The sequence below is a fragment of the Protopterus annectens genome, chromosome 2.part0 (genome assembly GCF_019279795.1).
Source record: "Protopterus annectens isolate FY-2018-M chromosome 2.part0, PAN1.0, whole genome shotgun sequence".
Lineage (NCBI taxonomy): Eukaryota > Metazoa > Chordata > Ceratodontiformes > Protopteridae > Protopterus > Protopterus annectens.
This window is the reverse complement of record NC_056728.1, coordinates 1,842,830,725-1,842,855,424: the sequence shown is the minus strand read 5'-3', so window position 1 is coordinate 1,842,855,424 and position 24,700 is coordinate 1,842,830,725. Positions and strand designations below refer to the sequence as shown.

Sequence of the window (24,700 nt, the reverse complement as noted above, 5' to 3'; positions counted from 1 at the left end):
AATGCTTATAGGCATCAGTAGGATGTAACTGCAGAAACACCTGAAGGTGTAATTAGGCTGTAGTGAGTTAAAGTTGACTACCAAGTAAAATTAAAATGATCTCCTTTGTGCAAGATTCAAATAAATGCATTATTTTTAGTTATTTAAAAAGTAAAAATCCACAAAATAGAAACCAGAGGAGATGGAAAGTTATGTTATATTTTTTCTCAGTAGAATTCTACAAGTTAAATTTTTGTACAAGCAGCAGACCACCTCAATATTTACAAAGTATGAAAGGTAGAGTTTCTTCATCTGAAGTGTGGAGGCCCATAAATTTATTATTTAATGCTATGGGTGGAAAAAAAAACTCCTGTAACATCAGGAAAGTGCAAATCCCTACAATGCAAAAACTAACATATCAGCTATTTCTCCTGGCATATTTTCTCAAAGGATAATGATCAGTGAAGGAAACCTTGAAGGATTAAAAGATTGACATAAGCCCACTGTGAACAGATGCTACAGCAGGCACCTGATTTAACTAAGGTGAATGGTAGTCCTGATGCTAATAGAACAATATGTTGTTACAAGAACAACAGTAAATGACAGGAATCAGAAAAACAGTAAATGACAGGGATCAGTTCTACTAATTAAAGAATCTCTTCTTCATGTATTAGTAGCAATATGTTATCAAACAGTTTTCATGAAGAGGTTGTGTGTGGGAGAGCTGTGGATTTCTAGTGAAACAGCTTTCTATAAACCTTTCTTTTAACTATACATTGTATATGTTTATACATGCCTATTCCACAACATCAGTCCACAACATGCACTGTGAAAGATTATAATGTGGAAATGGAGTATAAAACAAAGTGATGTCATTTCATTAGAAAGAGTGCTCCACACTGACTATATTGTAAACTTAAATGCAACTGGAAGAACATATGGCAGCGAGAAAGCAAAACTGCTTAAATACTAATCAAGTCAAGATATTAAGCTGAAAGTTCTAATTTATCCATGTAATTATTTATTTCTTATTCAAATAAACAAACTGATTCAGACACTTGTTACCCATGTGCCTATCAGATAATGTGCACAGTCTTCTTCTTCTTTCAGCTTTTCCCGGTTAGGGGTCACCACAGCGGATCTTCTGTCCGCTCATGATTGGCAGTGGAGTTTTACAGTGTTGAGTTGCCAGCCCGGCGCCCAACCTTCCACAGAAGGCACACACATGCACACACTCACACCTAGGGACAATTTAGAGTGTCCAATCCACCTATTGCATGTCTTTGGGATGTGGGAGGAAACCGGAGCACTCAGAGGAAACCCATGCAACCACAGGGAGGACATGCAAACTCCGCACAGAAGGCACCCCAGCCGAGAATCAAACCAGAGAACCTCTTGCTGTGAGGCGGCAACACTAACCGCTGCACCACCATGGCCACCCAAAAGATAATGTGCACAATAAATGATATAAACAAATACAGAAGGTAAAAGAAACAAAACTTATATGGCCAACTCCAGAGTAATTCAAAACATAAGCCAGTTACATTGACATGAAGTCTGATGAGTTACAAAGTTTAGTTTTATATTAGTTTGCTCTTTTAGGAAACTTCAGATGCAGTAATTGCACTGATTATGAATATAAAATACTTTGTTAAAGTGTAAAGGCATAATCTGAAATGCCTTTGAAGTTGGTAGTGAATTTGTTTCAAGTAGCAGGATAATGAAACCAGTGGAGAGACAGAAAAGGAGATGGAAACTGCGACAGTGTGTGAGAAAGTGTGACAACTGGAGGTGGTTGACTAACACATCTAAACAGTGACAGAAAGGAAGGAAACGGCCTCCAAAACTCTAGGAACACAGTCAAACACAGTGAGCACTAGAAGACACAGGACAAATAGAGGATTGTAAACAATTACAGGCTTTTAATGAATTTTATATAGAACTCAATGCACCTGGGTATCTTTCTATGAAGTTAATAATGAGAAGGGAACAGGACAACAGATGGAAGTGAACAGCAGACAAGAAAAAAACTCAACAAGCAAGCTAAATACTGGATAAAAATATTGCAAGTGAAATGAAGTGACAGAAAACAATGCTTAAGGAATGACAGTGTGAATTGGGTCAGACTGCAGCAATATGACTGCAGAGATACAAGAACTCAGTACACCAAACATAAAATCACCTGGGCATCTTCTCACTTTCAGTAATTTCACTTAATGATTAAAAAATATATACAGCAGCTTCTAAATCATGTAAAATATTCAAAAACTGTCTATGTATTTCCTTCTACAATATTTATTTCCATAGGACACAGTCTGAGAGGCTCCATGTTTCTGTCTCCATCAGCTAAACATGGTGAAAAGTAAGGAAACAGCTTTTCTGTAAACCTTTCCTTAAAAGTATATATGTGGGTCATATTATCCATATAATAAAATGATAACTCTCCCTTATCATAGTCCAAAGAGACTTTAATCTTTCGAGGTTTACTGATTAGAGTCAGAGCTGTCCATGTTGACGTGCATGCACTGTATTCATCCCAGTTTCTAAGTGAGATTGCCCAGAAGCCATTCTCTGGAACCAGCCTTATAGTCTTCTTCCTGTTTATTGATTCAGCAGCCACACCTATATCCCATTTTAACTTGTTTCCTACATCTATTTCCCAGCAGTGCTTTCCTGAAGTGAAACCCTCGGTACCCAGGATGCAGGGGCATGAACTAAACCGGGCTGGATTGTCTGGTAAAGCTTCTTTCTCTGTAGAACTGTGATACACACTGCTTAAGTCATCAGAGATAATCATACCGGGCTTTGCTGTATTGGGATTCAGAACAACTGGAACTGAAAAATAAAAGAAAACAGTTACGTATTATTTAATATTTTTGTCAATCAAAACATGCTACAACATTTTGTTATTTGTATACTTTTCTTATGTTGCAAAGCTTACATGAAGAAAATAAAAAAATAAAAAGATAAAAGCAGCAGAAGATCATTACACGATAGATGTTAGATGGTTTTAAAAAACCTACAGATGCAACTATTCTTAAAAAATAAGACCTGTTGCAGGGCACACACACACACACACACACACACACACACACACACACACACACACACACACACACACACACACACACACACACACACACACACACACTGAATACTTTGCAAGTTACAATGAAAAAATGAATGGTCATGCTACACACAAACAATAAGAAGTGGGTTTCTTTTGTACAAAGTACAGTGATTATAGGTATATATCAGTATGCAATAATGAACTGAACACTCTGCAAGGTACAATGAAAAAAGATTGTCACTTGTGCACACATGCAATAAGAAGTGGGTTTCTTCTGTATAAAATGCAAATGGGACAAGTAGTGAGACAACTGAATGCAGCATTTGCTGAAGTGTGGAATATTGAATGTACAGTAAGTTGGACTGGGTACTAATGCCAAAACTTTTACTTGTAATGAAAGTGCTACTGTAATGCTAAGTGTTTGTGTGCATGTGCAGGGGTGGGTGCTGCAGTGAGTAATTTGTGGTTACTGTTAGAATAAAGTCTAGAAAACATGATAAATATTTTATAAATGTGCATGAGTTGCTATTAGATGTGTGTGTGTGTGTGTGTGTGTGTGTGTGTGTGTGTGTGTGTGTGTGTGTGTGTGTGTGTGTGTGTGTGTGTGTGTGTGTGTGTGTGTGTGTGAGAGAGAGAGAGAGAGTTTGCGTGTTAGGATTAGAGTAAAGGCTAGGGAAGGGGGTAGATGTATGTGTGTGTGTGTGTGTGTGTGTGTGTGTGTGTGTGTGTGTGTGTGTGTGTGTGTGTGTGTGTGTGTGTGTGAGTGTGTGTGCGCCCATTTGTTTTGTTTAGTGGTACTGTTAGAGAAATGGTGATTAGTTCTTTAATGTATATGGCTATGGGCAGGGGTAGGGTTAGGGTTAAGGTTAGCTCACATGCATAAGGTGGAGGTGGTGGAGTATCCCTATACCAGTTTACTTATGTTGCTAACCCTAACCCTCCCCCTGCCCTTAACCCTGCCAACCCTTCAAATTAGAGTACTATACACCATTTCCTTATTAGTACCACTATACAGACAAATTATGTCTGCAGGTTAGTGGTTTTGTTAGTTAGTTAGTTTAGTCAGATGGAAAAGGAGACTGATTTCCTTTTTCAACTGACTAATTTTTTGTAGAAGTAGCATTTTGAGGGAAGATAAGTTTAATATAAATTTTCCATGAATCATGATTCGATTTACCACTTCTTCAATTACTTACAATATATTCATTACATCATTTGATATATATATATATATATATATATATATATATATATATATATATATATATATATATATATATATATATATATATATATATATATGGGTCTATATTAGAACACCGAACGTTCAAAATTTAGAGTGCTCTAATATCGACCCTTTTTCAGTGAACGCTGAAAATATCAAAGAAACAGAAAACCAAATTTTTTCCTAGGGAAAGAATTTGGTTGTACGTTTCTGTTGCTTCGGTATTTTCAGCGCTGTGGTGGAAAGTTACAGGTTGGGTTCAGGTAAGTGTGCGATTGTGTGGACATGAGGGTTAGGGCGGGTTAGGTGAGTTAGGGTTAGAGCGTGGGTCAGGTAAGTGTGCAATTGTGTGGATATGAGGGTTAGGGCGGGATAGGTGAGTTAGGGTTAGGGCGCGGGTGAGGTGACGGTGCGATAGTGATGGACCTTAGAGTTAGGGTTTGGGTTAAAGTAAGTGGATAGCTAGTGGTGTATGTATAGTTTAGTGTAGGGTTAGGTGGAAGAGTTTAAGTGTATGTGTGTGGATTGCTGTTTGTTTGGTGTGCTAGTTTTGTGTGCATGCGTTTTGGAACAGCAAATTTTTACCGTAGGAAAAAATTCACTGCTTTGAATGTTCAATGTTTTAAATTTTCGATTCATAGGGTTTGACATTAGAACACTTGAAATTTTGAATGTTCGGTGTTCTAATATAGACCGCATATATATATATATATATATATATATATATATATATATATATATATATGTGTGTGTGTGTGTGTGTGTGTGTGTGTGTGTGTGTGTGTGTGTGTGTGTGTGTGTGTGTGTGTGTGTGTGAATGGTTTTATATAGATATATACAGAGAAAGATAGATAGATAGATAGATAGATAGATAGATAGATAGATAGATAGATAGATAGATAGATAGATAGAAATATCTATCTATCTATATATGGGTCCCTATCAGTTGTTCAAGTTTTCAGAAACTTAAAATTCATACGGTCGAGACGATATGATCGAGTTTCTGAAAACTCACAGCTTTTGAATTCTAGATTACGATACAGTGAGGATCAGTCTTGGAGTTGGTATGTATAATCTGCATGAGGTCTGGGGGTGCAGGAGGGCTTACCCCCCTGTAAAAATGTAAAAAATGGTAGATTTTTGTCGAGGGGTTTTGTGTTTTCTTTTTTTTTTTTTTGATGTTTGAGTTTTCAAAAACTCAATTATATGTTCTTGACTATATGAATTTTGAGCTTCTGAAAACTCGATCATCTGAAATAGACCGATATATATATATATATATATACATATATATATATATATATATATATATATATATATATATATATATATATATATATAGATTCACTTCAGAAGCTCGAAATACTGAAATCTTGAATTTCAGTATCTCGAGCCCAAGAAGTGGAATCCACAAAACAACGAAAACTAAAAACTGCGAAATTCAAAACCTTGAATACCGGAAGTTTTGAATTTTGCAGTTTTACTACGCACACATACACACACACACACACACACACACACACACACACACACACACACACACCCTCCGCCACACAAACACACACAATCACTCTACTACAAGCCCCCCTGCACCCACCATGTGGGGGACTGCGGCCCCACACTCCCCACTTAAATATTCTCACTCCAAGGTCGCACTGCATACAAACACACACAAAACACCACCACACTAGCTACTTTCTCTTCACACACACACATCACAGCAACAAAACACACTGACAGACACCACAGCCCCTACCCAAACCCCTTAACACACACACACATGCTTACCTGAATGCATAACCATAGCGGAACTTTAGAAGTGTGAAATTCAAAACCTCCGGTATTCTAAACTTTCGCTATTATGTGGATTCGGCTTCTTGGGCTCGAAATACTGAAATTCCAGATTTCAGTATTTCAAGCTTCTGAACAGAACCCATATATATATATATATATATATATATATATATATATATATATATAGTGCGTGTGTGTGTGTGTGTGTGTGTGTGTGTGTGTGTGTGTGTGTGTGTGTGTGTGTGTGTGTGTATATATATATATATATATATATATATATATATATATATATATATATATATATATATATATATGTTCATAAGCTCAAGCACTGCAGTGTCAACTCACACATTGCCAAGATAATCACATCAGACATGTGAAAGTACTGGGACTCGCAATGTCAAACACTTGGATAAACCCACCCCCTCCCCTTGCAGGACCCAAGTTAGTGCTCTTTTCTGTATCTATAGTGGCAGGGAGGTTCAATATATAATGTTTTTCATGACTTCCTGCTTACATTGCATCTGTTTTCTCTGCGGCCATCTCAGCAATGCATGATTTGAGTTTGTCATGTTTGATGTTACAATAATAAACCATACATTTACATGCTTGTGTGTGTGTGTGTGTGTGTGTGTGTGTGTGTGTGTGTGTGTGTGTGTGTGTGTGTTTTGCATACTGAACTAATTGTAACCGATAAAAGAAATGGAATAATTTTGTTGAACGACACAGCCTTTACATGTGAAAACACTGAAGTACATCGACCCATTGTCCATTCTGCAAATGTTAATTATGTATTTATTATTTTATTCTATACACTTCATTTTTTGCATCTTTTAACCATTTCTGTAGTAGTCAACATGCCTGGAAAGATGAACCTCTTCAGGACAGTAGAGATCATATTTCGTTCTTTTAAATGAGTGTTTTCCATCTTCTAATGATTGCTTGCCACATACTTTTGTTTATTAATTAACATAGATGGTCTAATCCACTAATAGAACATTACTGACTCCTGTATGCCTTCAGGTAGAGTAACTTAAACACCTTTATTAAATTATCACTTAAGACATAGGCACCCATACATTAAAAGACTGGACTTGATTGACTACAAAAAAGCATTTGATAATATCCCACATTCAAGGATTCATTCGGCTTTTCCCGGTTAGGAATCGCCACAGCGGTACTCCAGTCCACTAATGACTGGCAGTATATTTTTACGTGCTGAGTTGCCGGCCCTGACGCACAACCTTCAATGAAGGTACGCCCATTCATGCATGTCTCCACACAGAAGATGCTCTAGCTGAGAATCAAACCGGACAACGTCTTACTGTAAGGCGACGCTACCGCAACACCACCACCGCAGTCTCAAGATAAAAGTGCTTAAAATGTATAAGATACACCCTACACTGATAAATTACATCACAGTGACCATGAAACAGTGGCAAACCACTTTGCAGTTAAACCATGATAAAGGACAAATTCCCGGGATAAAATTCCAAAGGGGATATTCCAGGGGGACTCTCTGTCACCTCTGCTTTTTTGTCTTGCCCTTAACTCATTAAGCTGTCTGCTTAACAGATTAGGCCATGTTCATAATTTGGCTCCCAGAAAGCAAAAAAGTGTAAAGACTTCTCATATTTTCTTTGTCGATGATTTAAAACTGTATAGCTCATCAGATGAGGAACTGAAAGCACAACTGCAAGTAGTCAAAAAATTCTAGATGATATAAGAATGTCATTTGGTCTCGATAAATGTGCAAAAGCAACCTTTAAATCAGGAAAGCTGCAGCACCAAGAAAACATAAGTTTGGGACAAGAACATGATATAAAAGAACTTGAGCATGAGGGAGTGCATAAATATTTGAGAAATGATGAAGGATCAACAACAAAACATGAGCAAATGTGAATAAAACTTAGTAAGGAATATTTTAGAAGACTTAAATTAATCCTGAAAACAGCGTTGACCACTAGGAACAAAATTCAAGCTGTAAACCAATTTGTTCTTCCTGTCCTAACTTACAGTTTTGGAGTGATTGATTGATCCCAAAAGGTGATGTACAGATCAGACATGAAAACAAGAAGGATGCTTCATGCTCATCAAATGATTTACAAAAATCAGTGCATACCAAGATTATATATTCCCCATTCCGAAGGAGGTATGGGCCTCCTTGAAATTGATTACATGTACAGATCTGCAATCATGGGACTGCATACATATGTGCTGACCTCACAAGACCCAAACATAATGAAAGTTTTGAAATATGAGAAGAGTAAATCTAAGATAACTTCCCTTCTTAGTCTAACAGAAGCATATCAGCGTCAAGTGGGAAAAAATCAGGAAGCAACTGAATGTGCCAAAAAAAAAAAAAAGGAAAAATATAAGGTGAAGGATCAGATGAGAGGGCAAGAAATGCGGAAAATGTATAGATATAGTTGCAAGTATAGAAAACTCCTGGAAGAACCTCATGCTGATCAGGAACAAACCCAGGAATGGTTAAGGAGAGGTGAATTCAAACCAAGAGATGAAAGGTTAATATTGATGTCCCAAGATAGTGGGCAATGTACACGTTGGTTTACAAAGTCCATTGAACATGTGGGTGAAACAGACAAATGTAGGTTTTGTAAAACAGAACTGGAAACAGTTTCGCACTTTGTTGCTGGTTGTGGCATACCAATGACAGAAGGACTGTATACTGAAAGGCATAATAATGTGGCAAAACTGTTGCACTGGGGATTGTGCAAACATTATGGTATTAAAGTAGCTGAAAAACACTGGAAACATGAGCCACAAAGCATCATAGAAAATGATGAAGGCTATATCATATGGGATTACTCATTACCAACAGTTCAAAAGACAGATGCGAGAAAACCAGATACAGTGGTTCATGAAAAGAAGACAAAAGTAGCATTGATCATTGAAATTACTACACCCAGTGACTATAGTGTCTTGCGTACAGAGAGAGACACAAAGTCATAAAATATCAGGATTTGCAGGCAGAAATGTATTTATTTATCTATCTATCTATCTATTTATTTATTTATTTATTTATTATTTTATTTATTGCATTTGTTGACCGGGAAGGTCCACTGGGCCAAAGAGTGCCCATTTTCAGTGGAGGCCCGGGGAGAAAAGCTCCACAGAGCTAAAACATAATAACAATATAATGCTTACAGTGTGATAGAAGACAAGATAACAGACATATGAGATAAACTGCTAAAGCATACAAGCATACAATATATTCAAAGTAATAAAAACACATGGATCAAATATGACAGATTAAACTGATTAGACAGAAATGAGAGCAATGTGGAAGAAAGATACATAGACAGTTCCAATAGTAGTAAGAGCAATGGGTCTTATAAAAAAAGAATCTACAATCATATTTAGATATGTTACCAATACATGTAACTCCATACAAATTGCAGGAGTCATTACTAGGCACATTCCGGGTGCTGTGAAGAGCACATCTGTCTGACACCAAAGATTGAAACAATACTAATTTCATGAATTTTAATTGTACTTTGACTTAGGAATGGGGTCCATTCCCATCATGGTATTAGAAACCCAAAAGACTTGGAGAAATTAAAAAAGAGAAGAAACCATATGAACATTTGTCATATTCATGTATTTTACATTACATGCATGTTTTTTTTTTCTTTCTTTCTTTTTTCTTTCTTTCTTTCTTTCTTTCTTTCTTTTTCATTCTTTCTTTCTTTCTAGCAATTATTCACTCCAACTTTACAGAAATTACTCAATTCCTGCCTTTCCTTAAACCTCACTCATCCACCTCCTGAACATTATTCTGCATGTATTATAACCACAAATTAAATTTATTTCTATGCAATTTGCCTGTTCCCTTTTCTAAAGATTCAACCTCCGGTTCATTAATCTCCTTCACAATATATCATTGTTGAGATCAACAATCACCACTTTGGAAAGGCTCATGGCTGTTGTTTGCAGCACTTTCTTCAGTGACAGATATGTCATGAGTTTTCTGATAATGCCATTTTGTCTTTTTCACTTTTTGTTGCTATTTAGCGATGCTGAATAATTCATTGTTCTTAGATAACCCTGTTAACAAATGTCAGTAAATAAATAATAAATATGAGCACTAGACACAAGCCCAGCCTCCAGTCACCACTTCCAAACTGAAAAAAATGCCACCACACTGTACCCCTTTCCACTTCTCATTGAAGAGAAACACCTCTTCTCAAGATATGGCAGCACAGGTTGCTAACTTGCTGCTATAAAGTGGGTCCAAGGTTTAATAGATATAACTCTTTAAAAGCATTTATTTTATTTACTTATTTAACTTTATCCACTAGGTGGGTGGGCAGGTACAAGGGTCTTGTTCTGCCTTGATTTCAGTCACAGGGCCATGACACACTGATTGCACAGAGCAGTTATACAATGGTTATTGACGAAAGTGCACATATAACAATATATTTTACAAAATCACTATATTCTGGATTCACAAGTTGTACTTTACTTACAATACAGAAGTGAAATATACCATTCCTCAAGGTTACAGTTTTTAATCTAAAATCTTGTTGAAGTTGAAGTCAGCATGCTAGTAGTCAGTGCATTTTAAAATATCATGAGCAAAAATTCTTCCATTTAGTTAGTGTGAGGCCTCTGATAATTCCTAGCAGAAGGCAGCATGATTACATATGTGAGAGACAAAGACAGTGCAATTCCATCTGCTTTTCCCAGTGTCAAAAATTGTTAGTAATAATTTACCTAATTACCAGAAGGTGGGAAGTTGAGCAATTCTTAGCTAGAAATTATCTACACGTAGCAAGATGGTGGCAGAAGAAGGGAATCCAGTAGAAAACATAAAAGTGAAAGTAAAAGCAAAAAAAACTATAAAGATCAAAGTCACAGATTTTTAAATATAACAGCCCAGTACTATACAGGTGACAAGAATACCTGCTGCTGTTACTTTGTATTAATGCATACATAAATATCCTTAAAAGTTTCACAGGAAAACAGTTATTTCCCAGTGAAGAACATTGACTGTGACCTAACGTAACAGTTTTGACTCAGTACCAATCCCTACAAGATAAGGGAAATGAATATTTCTTTTATGTTTAGCATCAGATATATAATACTGTTTGTTTTTCTAACTGTGGATGCTGCTCATTGTGCCAAGTGCTTCTAAATTGTTTCGTACACACAGTAATTTATCTTGCAGGAAAAGATAATATTACTGGGGTTCAAGGTGTTTACTCCCACCAGCCTTAGTAATATGCTGTTCTCCGGCTATTAGCCTCTTTTCTGTTGTTCCTGTATTATTTTGCTTTGTGTGCCTTTGCACGCTGTTTGGCTGTGCTGCTTTGAGCTGTGTAACTGATCTACTGCAGGAAACAGACTGTGACCTAACATACCAGACCAGACTCAATACCAGTCCCTGCAAGATCAATGCATGCAGAATATTGTTGAGGAGAAGGAATGAGGTGTAAGGAAAGGCAGGCATTGAGCAATTTATGTAATGTTGCAGTGAATAATTGTAAAAAAGAAATAAAATACATATGTAATGTATAATACATGAATATGAATATTTCCTTATTGATTAGCATATGAAACACTGTATTCTGCCTCACTGCTAGTCCATATAAGATCGGGGAAGTACATATTTCTTTGTTGTTTAACTTTGGAGAAATAGTACTGCTGATTTTGCAACTTCTGGATACTGCTTACAATTCCAATAGTTTCAGGGTTATTTAGAATATATCTATAATAGTTTATTGTGTGACAGAAGGTAATACTGATGATGTTCTAAGTTCTTACTCACACCAGACTTAATACCATGTTTTCTGATTGGCTATTGGCTTTTTTCTGTTGTTCTCGTTTTGCTCTGCTTTGTGGACCATTGAACTCTACCTGACTAGGCTGCTCTGAGCTGTATAACACACGGAAGTGAGACACACTGCATTCCAGAAAAGTTGTTCTAATTAAACTCTGACTAGAGCAATAGTTCATATAATATCCCTACATCAAACGATGACTCCTCTAGGAATTTCCCACCTGCTCAGTTCTTGCCATAGAGTAGTCCAGGGGCATCAAGCTGCAATATTTGCCTTGCAGCTAAGTCAAAAATTGCCTTGCTGTAACAAGATGCACCCTCTTCCCACTTTTTCATTGCACAGAAAAACTCTTCTCATCCCAAGACCTATCAACACAGGCTGCTGCAAGGTGAGCCCAGATATATCTCCATAAATTTTAATGTACTGGTAACACATCTGCTTAGTACTTGGCCTAAAATAGTTAAAACTCTCTAACTAGTTTAATTTACACCATCTTATCTATGATATACCTTATTCTGGGATCATGGGATTGCAGACTACCTCATTAAGGCAGTACACCAATTGCCTCATGCTGAATGAAGACCAGTTCCTTTTGCCAAAAATGGAATCTACACAAAACACAGAGAGAGAGACAGGGGGAGGGAGACAGAGGTACAAATGTCTTCTAATTTGGAGGCTAGGAATGCGTGACAATGAGCTGCCTCTCAGATATCAGGATACAGCAAGGTATTAGGGCACTCAAGTCCCTTCATCCCAAACACACATATGACATGGTTTTTGCTCATGTAGGTGAGACTAACTTGAGACACACATCCTTGGATTATATAAGGATAGACATTGTAGAGCTCTCTCTGAAGTTTGCATCCAAGGCTGGAATGAAACTAGTCTTGAGCAGAATCCCACTTAATTCAAGAATGATGCCACAATATAAACAGAAGGTAACTGACTTCAACAATTGGCTTAGTCAATGGTGTCATTTCAAGGGGTCCGGTGTGTGTCTTTATGAAGAGAACATGAATCAGGACTATATAAATGTAGTGCTGCTCAATGTTAGAGGCACCAGTGAGAAACCACCCTCCCTAGAAGCCCTTCTGAACCTTGAAAATACTGACACTTTGGTCATTCTTGAAACATGGTTCCAGTGCAGTAATAATATACCTTCTCTACCAGGAGTCAATGCCTGACACTTGTTCAGACACTCCATTGAGGGTGTCTCTCTTATCAGAGATGGTGTGTCGATATTTCTCCACAATTCATCATATTTCGACATACAGCAAGGTAAAGACTTTGAAAACCTCTACATCCTAGTAACTATCAATTGATTCCTGACATTTTATCGAGAACTAGAGAATCCCTTCTATGATACTTACAACCAATGAGACATATCTAAACAAGCTTGAGTCTGTCAGCACTGAACCAATCACTATTATTCTCAGGAATTCAAATAATCCATACAGTATTTGGACACCAATACTACTATAAATAAATATGCACAATGCTTCCTAGATTTCACCAATGAAAACTCACGAGACCAAATTGTGTAATTATGTACCAGAGACTTGAATGTACTGGACTTGGTCATCACAATTTAACACCATTATGCTCTATGCCTATATTTCCACTGTCTCTAGTCATACCTGGTCATACCTGACCATCATTCAGTGGTTTTCACCATAGGAAAATCTAAGTACAGACCTCACACTCAAAGATATTGTCAGTTTACATGCCCTAAGGTGAATTTACTACAACTAGATGATGACATAAAGTGGTTCAACTTCCCCCTCCCTAGAGGACCTCTGTTTTAATCTCATCCCAATGCCTACATCAAAACATTGGTCCTCATTTGACACAATTACAGTACCAAGTTTAGGAACAACCCTCTGAGGTTGACCCTTAGCTTAAAAAAAGCTCTATAGCAAAATAAAAAAATCCTCACCATTAGGAAAAATGAAAACCCTACACACCAAAGTTAAACTTGAGAAATTAAATTACGAACTCAAAAACAAAATCAGTTCTATCAAGGATAAGTATGAACTGAAAATTGCCACCTCTATTGTGGACAATCATAAGTTCTTTTTCATCTATGTCAGAAATGTTAGAAACAATATCTAACATTACACTGAGTTGAAACATAACAAAAACAATCCTAAACCCCTCAGAATATAACCAAAATATCAGCATATAAATTTTGCTAAAATTTTCGCCCATCTCCCCTTGCCTTACCCCTAATGACATCATGTCTACACCTTCCAAGTTTCCTTCAGAAGTGAAAATCACTAACTTTGTACAGCTTGATAATGTGCTGGGCTGCTTCCAAGTGTAAAGACCTGTCTCACTGATCTGCTCCTAAACCTGTCCAACATCTGGTTTTATGTCTGAGGCATGGAGAATAGCTGTGGTCATCCCTCTCCACATGGGTGGCCCCATCACTAATTTAGGAAACTATAGACCTAGTCTTTTCTGTAAAACAATGGAAAATATAAGTATTGACCTCATACACAAAGGTATTGTCAGCTTACAGTCCCGTGACCCAAGCCAGGTTAAGTTTGTAAAGGGAAGAGCTGGCTGCTTAAAGTAGCGAACTTGTTTTTGAAAAGTCACTGAGGCTTGGATAAAGGCAGATCACTGCACACAAGCATACCTGCACCTGGCAAACACCTTTGACACCATTCTACCTAAGGAACTTGCAATCAAGGTAATCAAACTAAAATGAAACCCTTACATAACCACTGGATAGCAAAATAGCTCACAATCAGAAAAAAAAAGTTAGGACTGGAGGCACACCCTTCTCTAAAGGGTCATTAGTAGTGGGATCCCCCAGGCTTGGTATTAGGACCAGTTCAATTTGATAGATACTTCTAGGATCTCAAATGTAAGACCTGATGTCAAGACCCTTTTGAATGACCACATTTGCTGATGACTGCAAACTTGGAGTGATCACCAGATACTATAAGAGGGGTTAACATATTCAAACAAATGGTTCTGGAACCATGGTCTGGAAATAAAATCTGAAAGGTGTAGTTCTGCATCCATTGGAAAACAGCACCCATGTTCCATTGCAAACTGATACAGTTACAAAGGACATGGTGACTTTTGATAACAATGAACTCTCCTTCAGCCACCCATGTATCCATGATCAATAGAAAACCCTCTTTCTAGCTCAGCTGATTAACAAAACTCTGTCTTCTAGGACCGAGGATACTATTGTGCCCCCCTATTCCTCCTTTATTAGGCTTATAGTAGAATGCAATGCACCCTTTGGCATGTGCCTGTCCAAACACATCATCCAACATGAAAAAAACAAAATGTCAAGGTTCTGTGCTTCTGCTGGGGGAGGGGATTTTTTTGTTTATGACCTACCCACTCCATTTCCTGCCCCCCCACACTCATTGATTACATCCAAGGGTAACTCCCTTGTTTGAACCGTGCCTCCCCTTCCTTTCCACTCCATCAGTCACCTGAGCCTCTAATCAAACTGGGCCCTAGTCAGGACATTATCTCTCTGTACCACTGCAGCGGCCCAGTTAACTAGCTCTGGCAGGAATTTGAAGATTGCCAATCTATTACTTAAGAGTAGGTAGTCTTAGAGAAATTTCTAAAGGTACCTTGCATAGAAGGGGTCTCTGGTTTCAAATTTATTTCAAAGGAAATGGCTTTTTGGTCAGACCTAATCAACTGACAAAGGTTTGCAAGGGGTGGTACAACATGACGCCTTATTAGTAAAGACAAGATCCAAGATGTTGTTCCCTCTAGTGGGTAATCTCACTAAATGTTCAAGGGCATTTGTATTGACAAAGCCCAACAATCAATGTGCATGTGCTGTAGGGGTGCTTTATGTTTTCTGGTATATAACTGGATAGTTTGGATCACCAGTTCCTGTGGACAGGTGTTGTGGCATTCTTGAGTCATAGAGAGAGTTCTATACCTAGTTAATATATAGTACGGTACCTTTCTGATGGTTATTTGGACATGAAGATGCTCTAGTGCATCATGCTGCTTTACCAGCCTTGATGTGAGTCTGTTCTGGATGAAGACTTAGACACCCTTATCTTTTTCTCCTCCAGTGCAGAAGCTGGTGTTAACATGTAGAAGACGTTATAGACCTGCACAGCTGGTGTGTCATGTCTCAGTCCATAAACAGACATCTATGTCCTCCAGCATGAGAAGGACTTATAGGGAATGAAGCTTCTTGTTTCAGCTCCTAGCACTGATCAGTAATATATTCAGATTTTCCTTAGCTTGCTTCATTATATTGGAAAATGTATCAATCTGGCATTGCCTAAAAAAGGCACTATGGGAGTAAAGAATGTCTTTGCCAATAATTGAATTTCTAGAGGGGACAAATGCAAGCCATTCCTGGTGAAGCAGCATGGTCTGTTGATCATATCCTCCCAAGAAGACAAACAGTGGACCCCTTTTGAATGACACCAAAAGTTTAGCCAGTTATTGAAGCCAATTATGTTTTGCTCATATTGTGGCATCTTCCTTGGAGAAGGTAGAATGTTGTTCATTGCTATATTCATACCTGCCTGGGCTACATAGTCTGAGAGCTCCATCTTGTCTCTCTTCAAATAGTCCAGGGAGGTACACCTCAGGTCATTGACACCGGCATGAACTACAACAGACTCATACTGGTACTTGTTGCTCAAGGACTTGCGTACATGCATGATCTGATGGCTCTAAGCAACAGGCAAACAATTAACCATCACTCTTTCCTTGCTCAGCCTGGTGAAAGGTACATCTGCATGTCTTACAATGGAGTTACCTATAATGAGAATGAGAAGATGCCTGTCTTATGGGCTCAGCATACATGACTTTGGGAGTCCTTGTGCTATGTGAGGTGATAGGCTTAACTTGCTGAATAGTCTTTGTTGCATTTTGGAAGTCTTTTGAGGTTTAGACAAGTTAATCTTTATAATCTCAGCATATGTTGGATTATATGTATTGTGATGGCTTTGGTGAGGTGTGGTGTGTGTGTACTGCTGATGATTTTGGTGTCTGAGTTCACTGTATGTGAGATTTTTGCCCCCAAGGATATTATATATGTATATCTCTGACACACTGTGTTATGCTTTTTAAGTAGTACATGATCATTAGACAGCATGAGACAACTCTTACACTGTCTCAAGATACCCATCTCAGTCAGGCTGGCTACATAAGTTGTGAAGAAGTGCTGGGCCACTGCATTGCCAGAAATGACTTGGGTTGGGGAAGGCAAAAGTGACTACAACCGTTTGAAGTTCAGTTTGTTTAGGATACTCTTTGTATGGACTTACTGCTAAGGCATGGGGAAATGCCTAATTATTTGGGCACTAGTGTAATGCAGCTCAAGTGTAATTACTTTCACTTGATGCAGGTTATTTGACCTACTTGGTGTAGGCATCAGACTTGTATAAAATTTGCTGGTCTCTTATAGGGGATAAAAGCTCTTGCCCAAATACCCACTATAGAGAAAGACAGGGTCTAATGGTAACTTTTTTCTCATAGTTGAGGGCTTTTCATGCGTTTCAGAATCTTGAATAAAGGACCCTTAGTGGACAGTTCTATGCACATTATAGCAGACAAGCTAGAAAGGGCTCCAATCAAATAAAGACAATAGTGGAGCTCTGTGACTTCAAAACCTGTAGCAAATTACAGTTTTCTTTAGACCTTTTTCTCAGCGCTATAGGACAAAGACACTAGGCAGGTGACAATTTCTGAAACTTAAAGTTAAAGCTGTTACAATGGAGCAAGGACAAAACTGTAATTAGTGTACAAACAGTAGGAAACAGCAAGAAGAACAGTACTTAATGTATCAGTGGGGACTGGGAGGGCTATAACAATGTAGCAGACACAAGAACAGGAGAAAAACAGTGGGAATGTAACAAACAGGAGTGCACTGAAATGCAATTTTAAGCAGGCAAATGATAAACAGAAATATATTACTCTAGCAGCAAAACTGGAATGTAAACAGCTGTAGAAGCACAGGCATAAAAATCCTATAACAAAAATTTCAATACTGTCACTATTGCAAGCCAACCTACAATTTAAGGAAACAGACAGACCATGCAGGTATTTACCAATAACACTGCTTATGGAAAAATGTAGTAATAAATGACTAAATTAGGCTCAGATCCTGCAGTAGTTTACAACTCTCCTACAATTGCAAATGAAACTACAATACTAAGGTCCGAGACTGACTACAAATCCAAACAGTTACTATTTACTAATAATTCTACTTATGGAGACAGACGTACCCTGATCTATTTGATTTTATAGATTTCTTGTAGGTGTCATGAGCCTGGGTTCAGGGAAATACCTTGCATCATCAACAAGATGACCCTGAGGGAATTTACTCATTGCAAAATGTTGGTACAGGTCACATATGTGTCATATTTGAAATCCATGATAACTGCCTGGGAGGCCAACACACCCATACATTATAGATGATACCATGTGCATTACAGACCACCTAGCAGTTGATGGACCGATACCCTCTGCAGTTCACAAACCTCCTTCACAGTTCATAGGTTCATAGGTTCATAGGTAGGTAGTAGGCTATTGGCCCTAGGGCCTATACAAGCCTAGCCAAAAAGGTACCCTGGCTTTCGCCACCCAAGAAAATTATTTTCCTGTGCCCCTGTCAAGCAGAACCGCAGAAGTGATCCCTGGGGTGAATTCCCTATTATCCATCCAATCATCAAGATTTTTCTTGAAGAGTGCTAATGAGGAGCTCTGTTTGACATAGATAGGTAGTCTGTTCCAGAGTATGGGAAGTCTAGGAGACAGGAATCTATCCCTCCAGCATGTTCTGTTTATTGTGGTGACAAGGTTTAGGTCCCTAGAGCATGTAGCTCGGAGGGATTGGGTTTTCTTTAAGTGGAGCATGTCCAACAGCTCTGGATTTGACATCTGCAGTTCACATACCTCCTTCACAGTTCATAGGTTCATAGGTAGGTAGTAGGTTCTTGGCCCTAGGGCCTATACAAGCCTAGCCAAAAATGTACCCTGGCTTTCGCCTCGCCACCCAAGAAAATTATTTTCCTGTGCCCCTGTCAAGCAGAACCACAGAAGTGATCCCTGGGGTGAATTTCCTATTATCCATCCAATCAAGATTTTTCTTGAAGAATGCTAATGAGCTCTGTTTGACATAGATATGTAGTCTGTTCCAGAGTATGGGAAGTCTAGGAGACAGGAATCTATGCCTCCAGCATGTTCTGTTTATTGTGGTGACAAGGTTTAGATCCCTAGAGCATGTAGCTCAGAGGGATTGGGATTTCTTTAAGTGAATCATGTCCAACAGCTCTGGATTTGACATAGCTTTGTATGTTAGGCAGAGATCTCCTCTGAGTAGACGATATGCGACGGAGTAAAGCTGGAGTTTTTTGAGACAGTCTGCGTAAGGCATCTGTTTGAGGCCAGTAATCCTCTTTGTGAGGTATTTTTGTGGCCTTTCCAGTTGTTGTAGATGTCTTGTGAGGTACATACCAAAAGGGGCATTGTACTCTATAACGGGTCTAATGAGTGATGTGTAGAGGGGAACAATAACCTCTTTTTTTCTGGATGAGAAACCTTTTGTGATGAGGTGTGCCACATAGAAGGATTTCCTGACCACTGTGGCAATGTGATTATCAAAGGAGAGACTACTGTCCACCTGTGTCCCAAGGTCTCTTATCACACTTTCAGTGTTAAGTAGACTACCGCCTATGTGGTAGTTCATGGGTACAGAGTTTTTACCAAAGGAGATGACAATGCACTTTTTAGCATTGAGCTTGAGACCATGTCTTTGACACCAGGCATCTGTGTCAGTGAGGCCCTTTTGTAGGATGTCCACATCATTAGGAGTTTCAATTATGGCTCCTAGTTTGCAGTCATCTGCAAATTTAGTTAGCCAAAGACCTTCTGTGTTAGCCTGTACTTCAGAGAAGTAGATACCAAACAGGAGAGGACCCAGGACTGAACCCTGTGGTACTCCACTTGTCACTGGTCTGAAGTCTGATTTGGAGTCTGCTATTTTCATGGTTTGGGTTCTTTCAGTAAGCCAGTTGGCAACCCATCTTGTGACATAGGGATTTATACCTAGTTTAGTGAGTTTATCTATAATTCCAGAGTGGGGGATGGTGTTGAATGCCTTGGCGAGATCTAGATAGGCTGTGTGAACCACCTTACCCTCATCTATGGCTTTGGTGACTACTTCAAAGAAGTCTATCAGGTTTAGGAGACATGATCTGCCTTTTACAAATCCAAACTGTGTGGGATCCAGAGTTTGGAGATCTCCAATGTCTTTGTTTATGAGTTCCATGATGATACGTTCCATGGCCTTGCAGATGAGGCTTATCAGGCTAATGGGGCGGTAGTTCCCGGGGTCTGTTGAGCCCCCCCCCTTTGTGGAGTGGGATAACTGTCGCAGTGTGCCATTCAATGGGCACAGAGCCTGAGGTGAGGCTATGATTGAACATGGTACTTAGGTGGGGTGCCAGTTTATTCTGTAGTTCATGTAGAAGGCAGCCTGGGATGTTGTCAGGTTTGTGTTCTTGGCTCTGGAGAGTGAAGGTTTTACCTGTGCAGCCATGATTACAGGAACTTTGCATTCTTCCGGTATAAAGATGGGCCCTTTAGGGGGTGAGAGAGGGGTAAAGTTAGCACTGAACCTATCTGCCAGGATGTTGGCAATATCAGTTGGTTCTGTATATTTAGTGTCATTGTGCTGTAACTCAGAGCAGATCTGAGTGTTGCCATTGAGATTTTGACATAGCTATAGAATGCTTTGTGGTTGTCTTTAGAATCAGTGGCAATTTTGTTTTTATAACTAGCTTTGGAGGATTTTATGAGGGATCTCAGCTTCTTACTGAGGCTGACCAGGGAGTTCCTCCAATCATGGGATTTTACTCTTTTTTGCAACAGTTTCTTTCTTCTGTTGTAGAGTTTGTTTATGGCAGAAGACCACCAGATTGGCTTCCTTTTTTTGGAGGATAGCATCTTGGTTCTGTTAGGGATAGCATGATCCATGCACTCGTGTAAGTGCTTATAAAGTGCATTTGTGTAGGATTCAGCAGTCGTACCTCTATTGTCCATCTGCATGGGTGTCGTGAAGTTTGCCACTTCTGTCTTAAGAAGCGTGAAGTTGGCTTTGGAGAAATTCTTTACAGTTGTTTTCCTAATGGGGTTTGGGAGTGGGATGTGGATGTCTAGGGTGATTAGCTTGTGGTTGGATCTGACCAATGAGGAGCTGACCTCTGGTGTGGAACACCAGTCACCCATGTTGGTGATGACCAGGTCTAGGATATTGCTGCCCCTGGTGGGGGTGTGGATAAGTTTATCCAAAGCATTGGAATTGATGATTTCCAGAAAACATTGAGCAAAAGAGTTGGTACATGAGTAGTTTTCCCAGTTAATGGTAGGGTAGTTGAAATCACCCATTATTAGAGTGTTGGGTTATACCTTAATATTTTCCAGTGTATCAAGAAAAGAGGAGTGGGAATCCTGGGGCATGGTGGGGGTTCTGTAGCAAGCTACAATCTAGATTGCGGTTTTGCCCAGAGTTATAAGAGAGCCAGCAGCGAAGGCAGAGGGGCAAAAAAAAAAAAGAGAAGGACATCAAATTGACTGGTGATAATATTGTTTATAATTTATCTAACTATGTTTTTAATGATGATGAATTATTTGTTTTAAACAAAGGTATGTCCTTCGTACCAAGTAGAGAAGGCTGTTTTAATGAAATAGTCATGGATATGATGTTTTATGGTAGAAAAGTAATATTGCAAAGTTTATTTAACCAACAAAATAGACAGCATATGTTGAGACAACCTAGTACATTCATGCCACCACTCAATTCTACCATGCAAATGTTTCTTAAAGTATGTGAAGCTGATTTATATAAATATTTGGAAGAAGGTAAAAATCAGAAATATTTTAATTTAACAAATACACAAAAACAAGCATTAATAAATTTACAGAACAATGATAATATCATAATAAAACAGGCAGATAAAGGTGGAGCGGTTGTTATATTAAATAAGGATGATTATTATTTTAAATTAAATCATGTATTAATAGAAGGTAATACCTACTTGAAAATTAGTCCATTAGAACTCAATAACATCATAATAGGAGTTCACAACAGTATTAAATGTATGTTGGATAATAATACTATAGACCAAGATCTTAGTGAATTTCTATTAATAGAATATCCGGTAACACCTATTTTCAAAGTACTACCCAAGTTACATAAAAATTATAAAGATCCCCCACTGAGACCGATAGTCTCAGGTAGAAAATGGGTAACTGAAAATTTATCTATTTGGTTAGAATATACTTTAAAACCATATACAACAAGAATAATAGAAATTTTGAAAGATACACAACAATTTTTGGAAGCCATAAAAAACGTTGATATATGTGGAAAAGAAGTATTAATGGTCACCTTAGATGTTGTAAATTTGTTTACAGTGATAGAAAATGAATATGGCATGAATGCTGTTTGTGAACTATGCAAAGAAATGGGTGAATTAGATGATAGGAAATTATTTACAATAAGAAAATGCTTGAATTTGGTTTTATCTAACAATGTATTCATATGCAATGACAATGTATATAGACAAACACAGGGGGTAGCCATGGGCACCCCCTGTGCTAATACATATGCAAATTTGGTTTTGTCATTTTGGGAGAGATGTTTTGTGCTAGGGGGCCAAAACAGATAGAAAAAGCATCTATTTCTTTATAGACGTTTTGTGAACAATGTTTTTATTTTAGGGGAAGGGGAAAAGAGAGAACTAGTACTTTTCATAGAATATTTGGAACATACCACAACTTTTTTCAAATTTTCTCTCACATGCTCAGATGAAGCTATAGATTTTCTGGATGTCAGAATTACAAAAGAAAGATCTTGCTTTGTTACTTCCCTGTTTCAAAAAGCTGGAAAAATAATTTACTTACTTATGATAGTATGCACCCCAGACATACATTTAAGAATATAATAAGGGGTCAGGTAAGTAGAGCCTCAAGGCTTTGTACTAAAGATAGTGATTTTGAGGAAGAATTGATGAATATGGAACATATTTTTAAAAATAGAGGTTACAATGAGAGGTTAATAGTAAGTGAATTAAGTCAGGGTGATATACATAGAAAATCTGTATCTTCATTTAAGACAATTTCATCAGAAGAGCAACATGGCCATAAATTTGTATTTAATAGAATGACATTCACGTATAGTAGTAATATACATGGTGTATGTGACATTATCAAGAAAAATTGGCATATACTTTTATCTGATGATAAAATAAAAGAAATAGTAGGGATAGAACCCAAATTTGGATTTAGAAGAAATAAAAATCTGAAAGACATTTTAACACAAGAAAAGAGTAACCACAAGAAGAGTTCCATTTGTCAAGTAGGTACAAAACCATGTGGGCTATGCAAGGCATGTCACTGTATTAATAAAGAGATTGTTTTTAAGCATCCAGTAACAGGGAAATTATTTTACTTTAAAGCAAAGGCCAATTGTAGAACAAAGAATATAATTTATTTAGCTGGGTGTCAGCAATGCAAAGTATTTTACGTGGGAAAAACAAATAATATGTTTAAAGTTAGAATTTTGCAACACCTTTCATGCATAAGAACCAGAAATATGCACAATGCACTTTATAAACATATAGAAGTAAATAATGACCATCAGTTTAGATTTAGAGCTATTGCAAATGTATTTCCTAGTATAAGAAAGGGTAGCTTAGTAGATGCCACTGAGAGAGAAGAAGCAAAGTGGATAATTGAGCTTAGCCCATAGGACACCAGGACTAAATGAATTTGTTCCTATGAAACCCGCCCTCAAAGATAGGAGGGTGCAGTATAAATTTTGATTGGTTGGAAACTGTTTTGAATTAGGTGTTTAAATGTGATTAAGATTGTTTTTATTTCATCTGAAGAAGGGCAGAGCCCAAAAGCGCTTATCTGTGTTAAAAACTGTTTGTTGAATTTTGCCTTGTCATATTAAATTAGTGTTTTATCGAAGGATTGTGGTGGTCTACATTGGTTTGTTCGCTAAAGATTTTTTTGTACTCTGTGGACCTTCAGTCAGTTTTCTCAATTTGTTTTCTTCTCTGGATAAACTTAACACAGTAAATTGTATGTTTTCTATGAGAACGTTTGCCATGATTTACAACATAAGATCACCCACCTGACAAAATGCAGATATGTAATTCTACCAGTTGTTTTCATGCTTTACAAATTAAGTTTCCCTACCTGAAAGAAATGTAAAAATGTAGCCACAGTGGGAAAACCCCGTAAATAATCAGCAAAGATGTTGTCCTCCCTTTCAAATACTTTGACAGATATTAATTACACATTATGTATCACTATTTTAAAATGCAATTTGTATGTCCTGTTCATTGCAGTTAATGTTGAAACAGCTTTGGAAGAAACATTTTATATCTTATTTGGTATTTTTACTATGTGTTGCAGTGATGCTCATTCTGAATTTGTTGTATTACCCTTCATATCATCAAAAAGTTTCTCCAGACACCTTCTTAGTAAGTTTGAATAGTCTTACATTTGAGCATGCAAAGACAAATATTCATAAACACAAGCTTATGGAAATTATTGACTGGTTTTGGAATAATGTAAGGGTTTAAACAAGTATTATATAGACAGACAGACATATGCATTTGTGAATTTTATTGTTTTATTTTATGCCTGAGACCTGAGATAATTAAAACTATTGTGATGCCTCATGAAGAAGTCAATATCTACTTGAGTGCTTCTTACAGCCCTAATAAAACAGACAGGTATATGTCTCATTATTCTTGGGCTTTATATATTGGCCACCAATATTAGATTATACTATAATATAAA

General features: G+C 37.7%; 1 protein-coding gene across 1 annotated transcript in view; it reads right to left on the bottom strand.

The window, feature by feature from the left end:
• Positions 1 to 1,378: 1,378 nt before the first annotated feature.
• Positions 1,379 to 24,700, bottom strand: part of LOC122792896 (zinc-binding protein A33-like) — a 486,444-nt gene continuing 463,122 nt past the window's right edge. Inside the window, exon 6 of the mRNA XM_044060454.1 lies at positions 1,379 to 2,814. Coding sequence (XP_043916389.1) covers positions 2,252 to 2,814 — 563 coding nt within the window. The 3' untranslated portion in view covers positions 1,379 to 2,251. The remainder of the gene's footprint in view (positions 2,815 to 24,700) is intronic.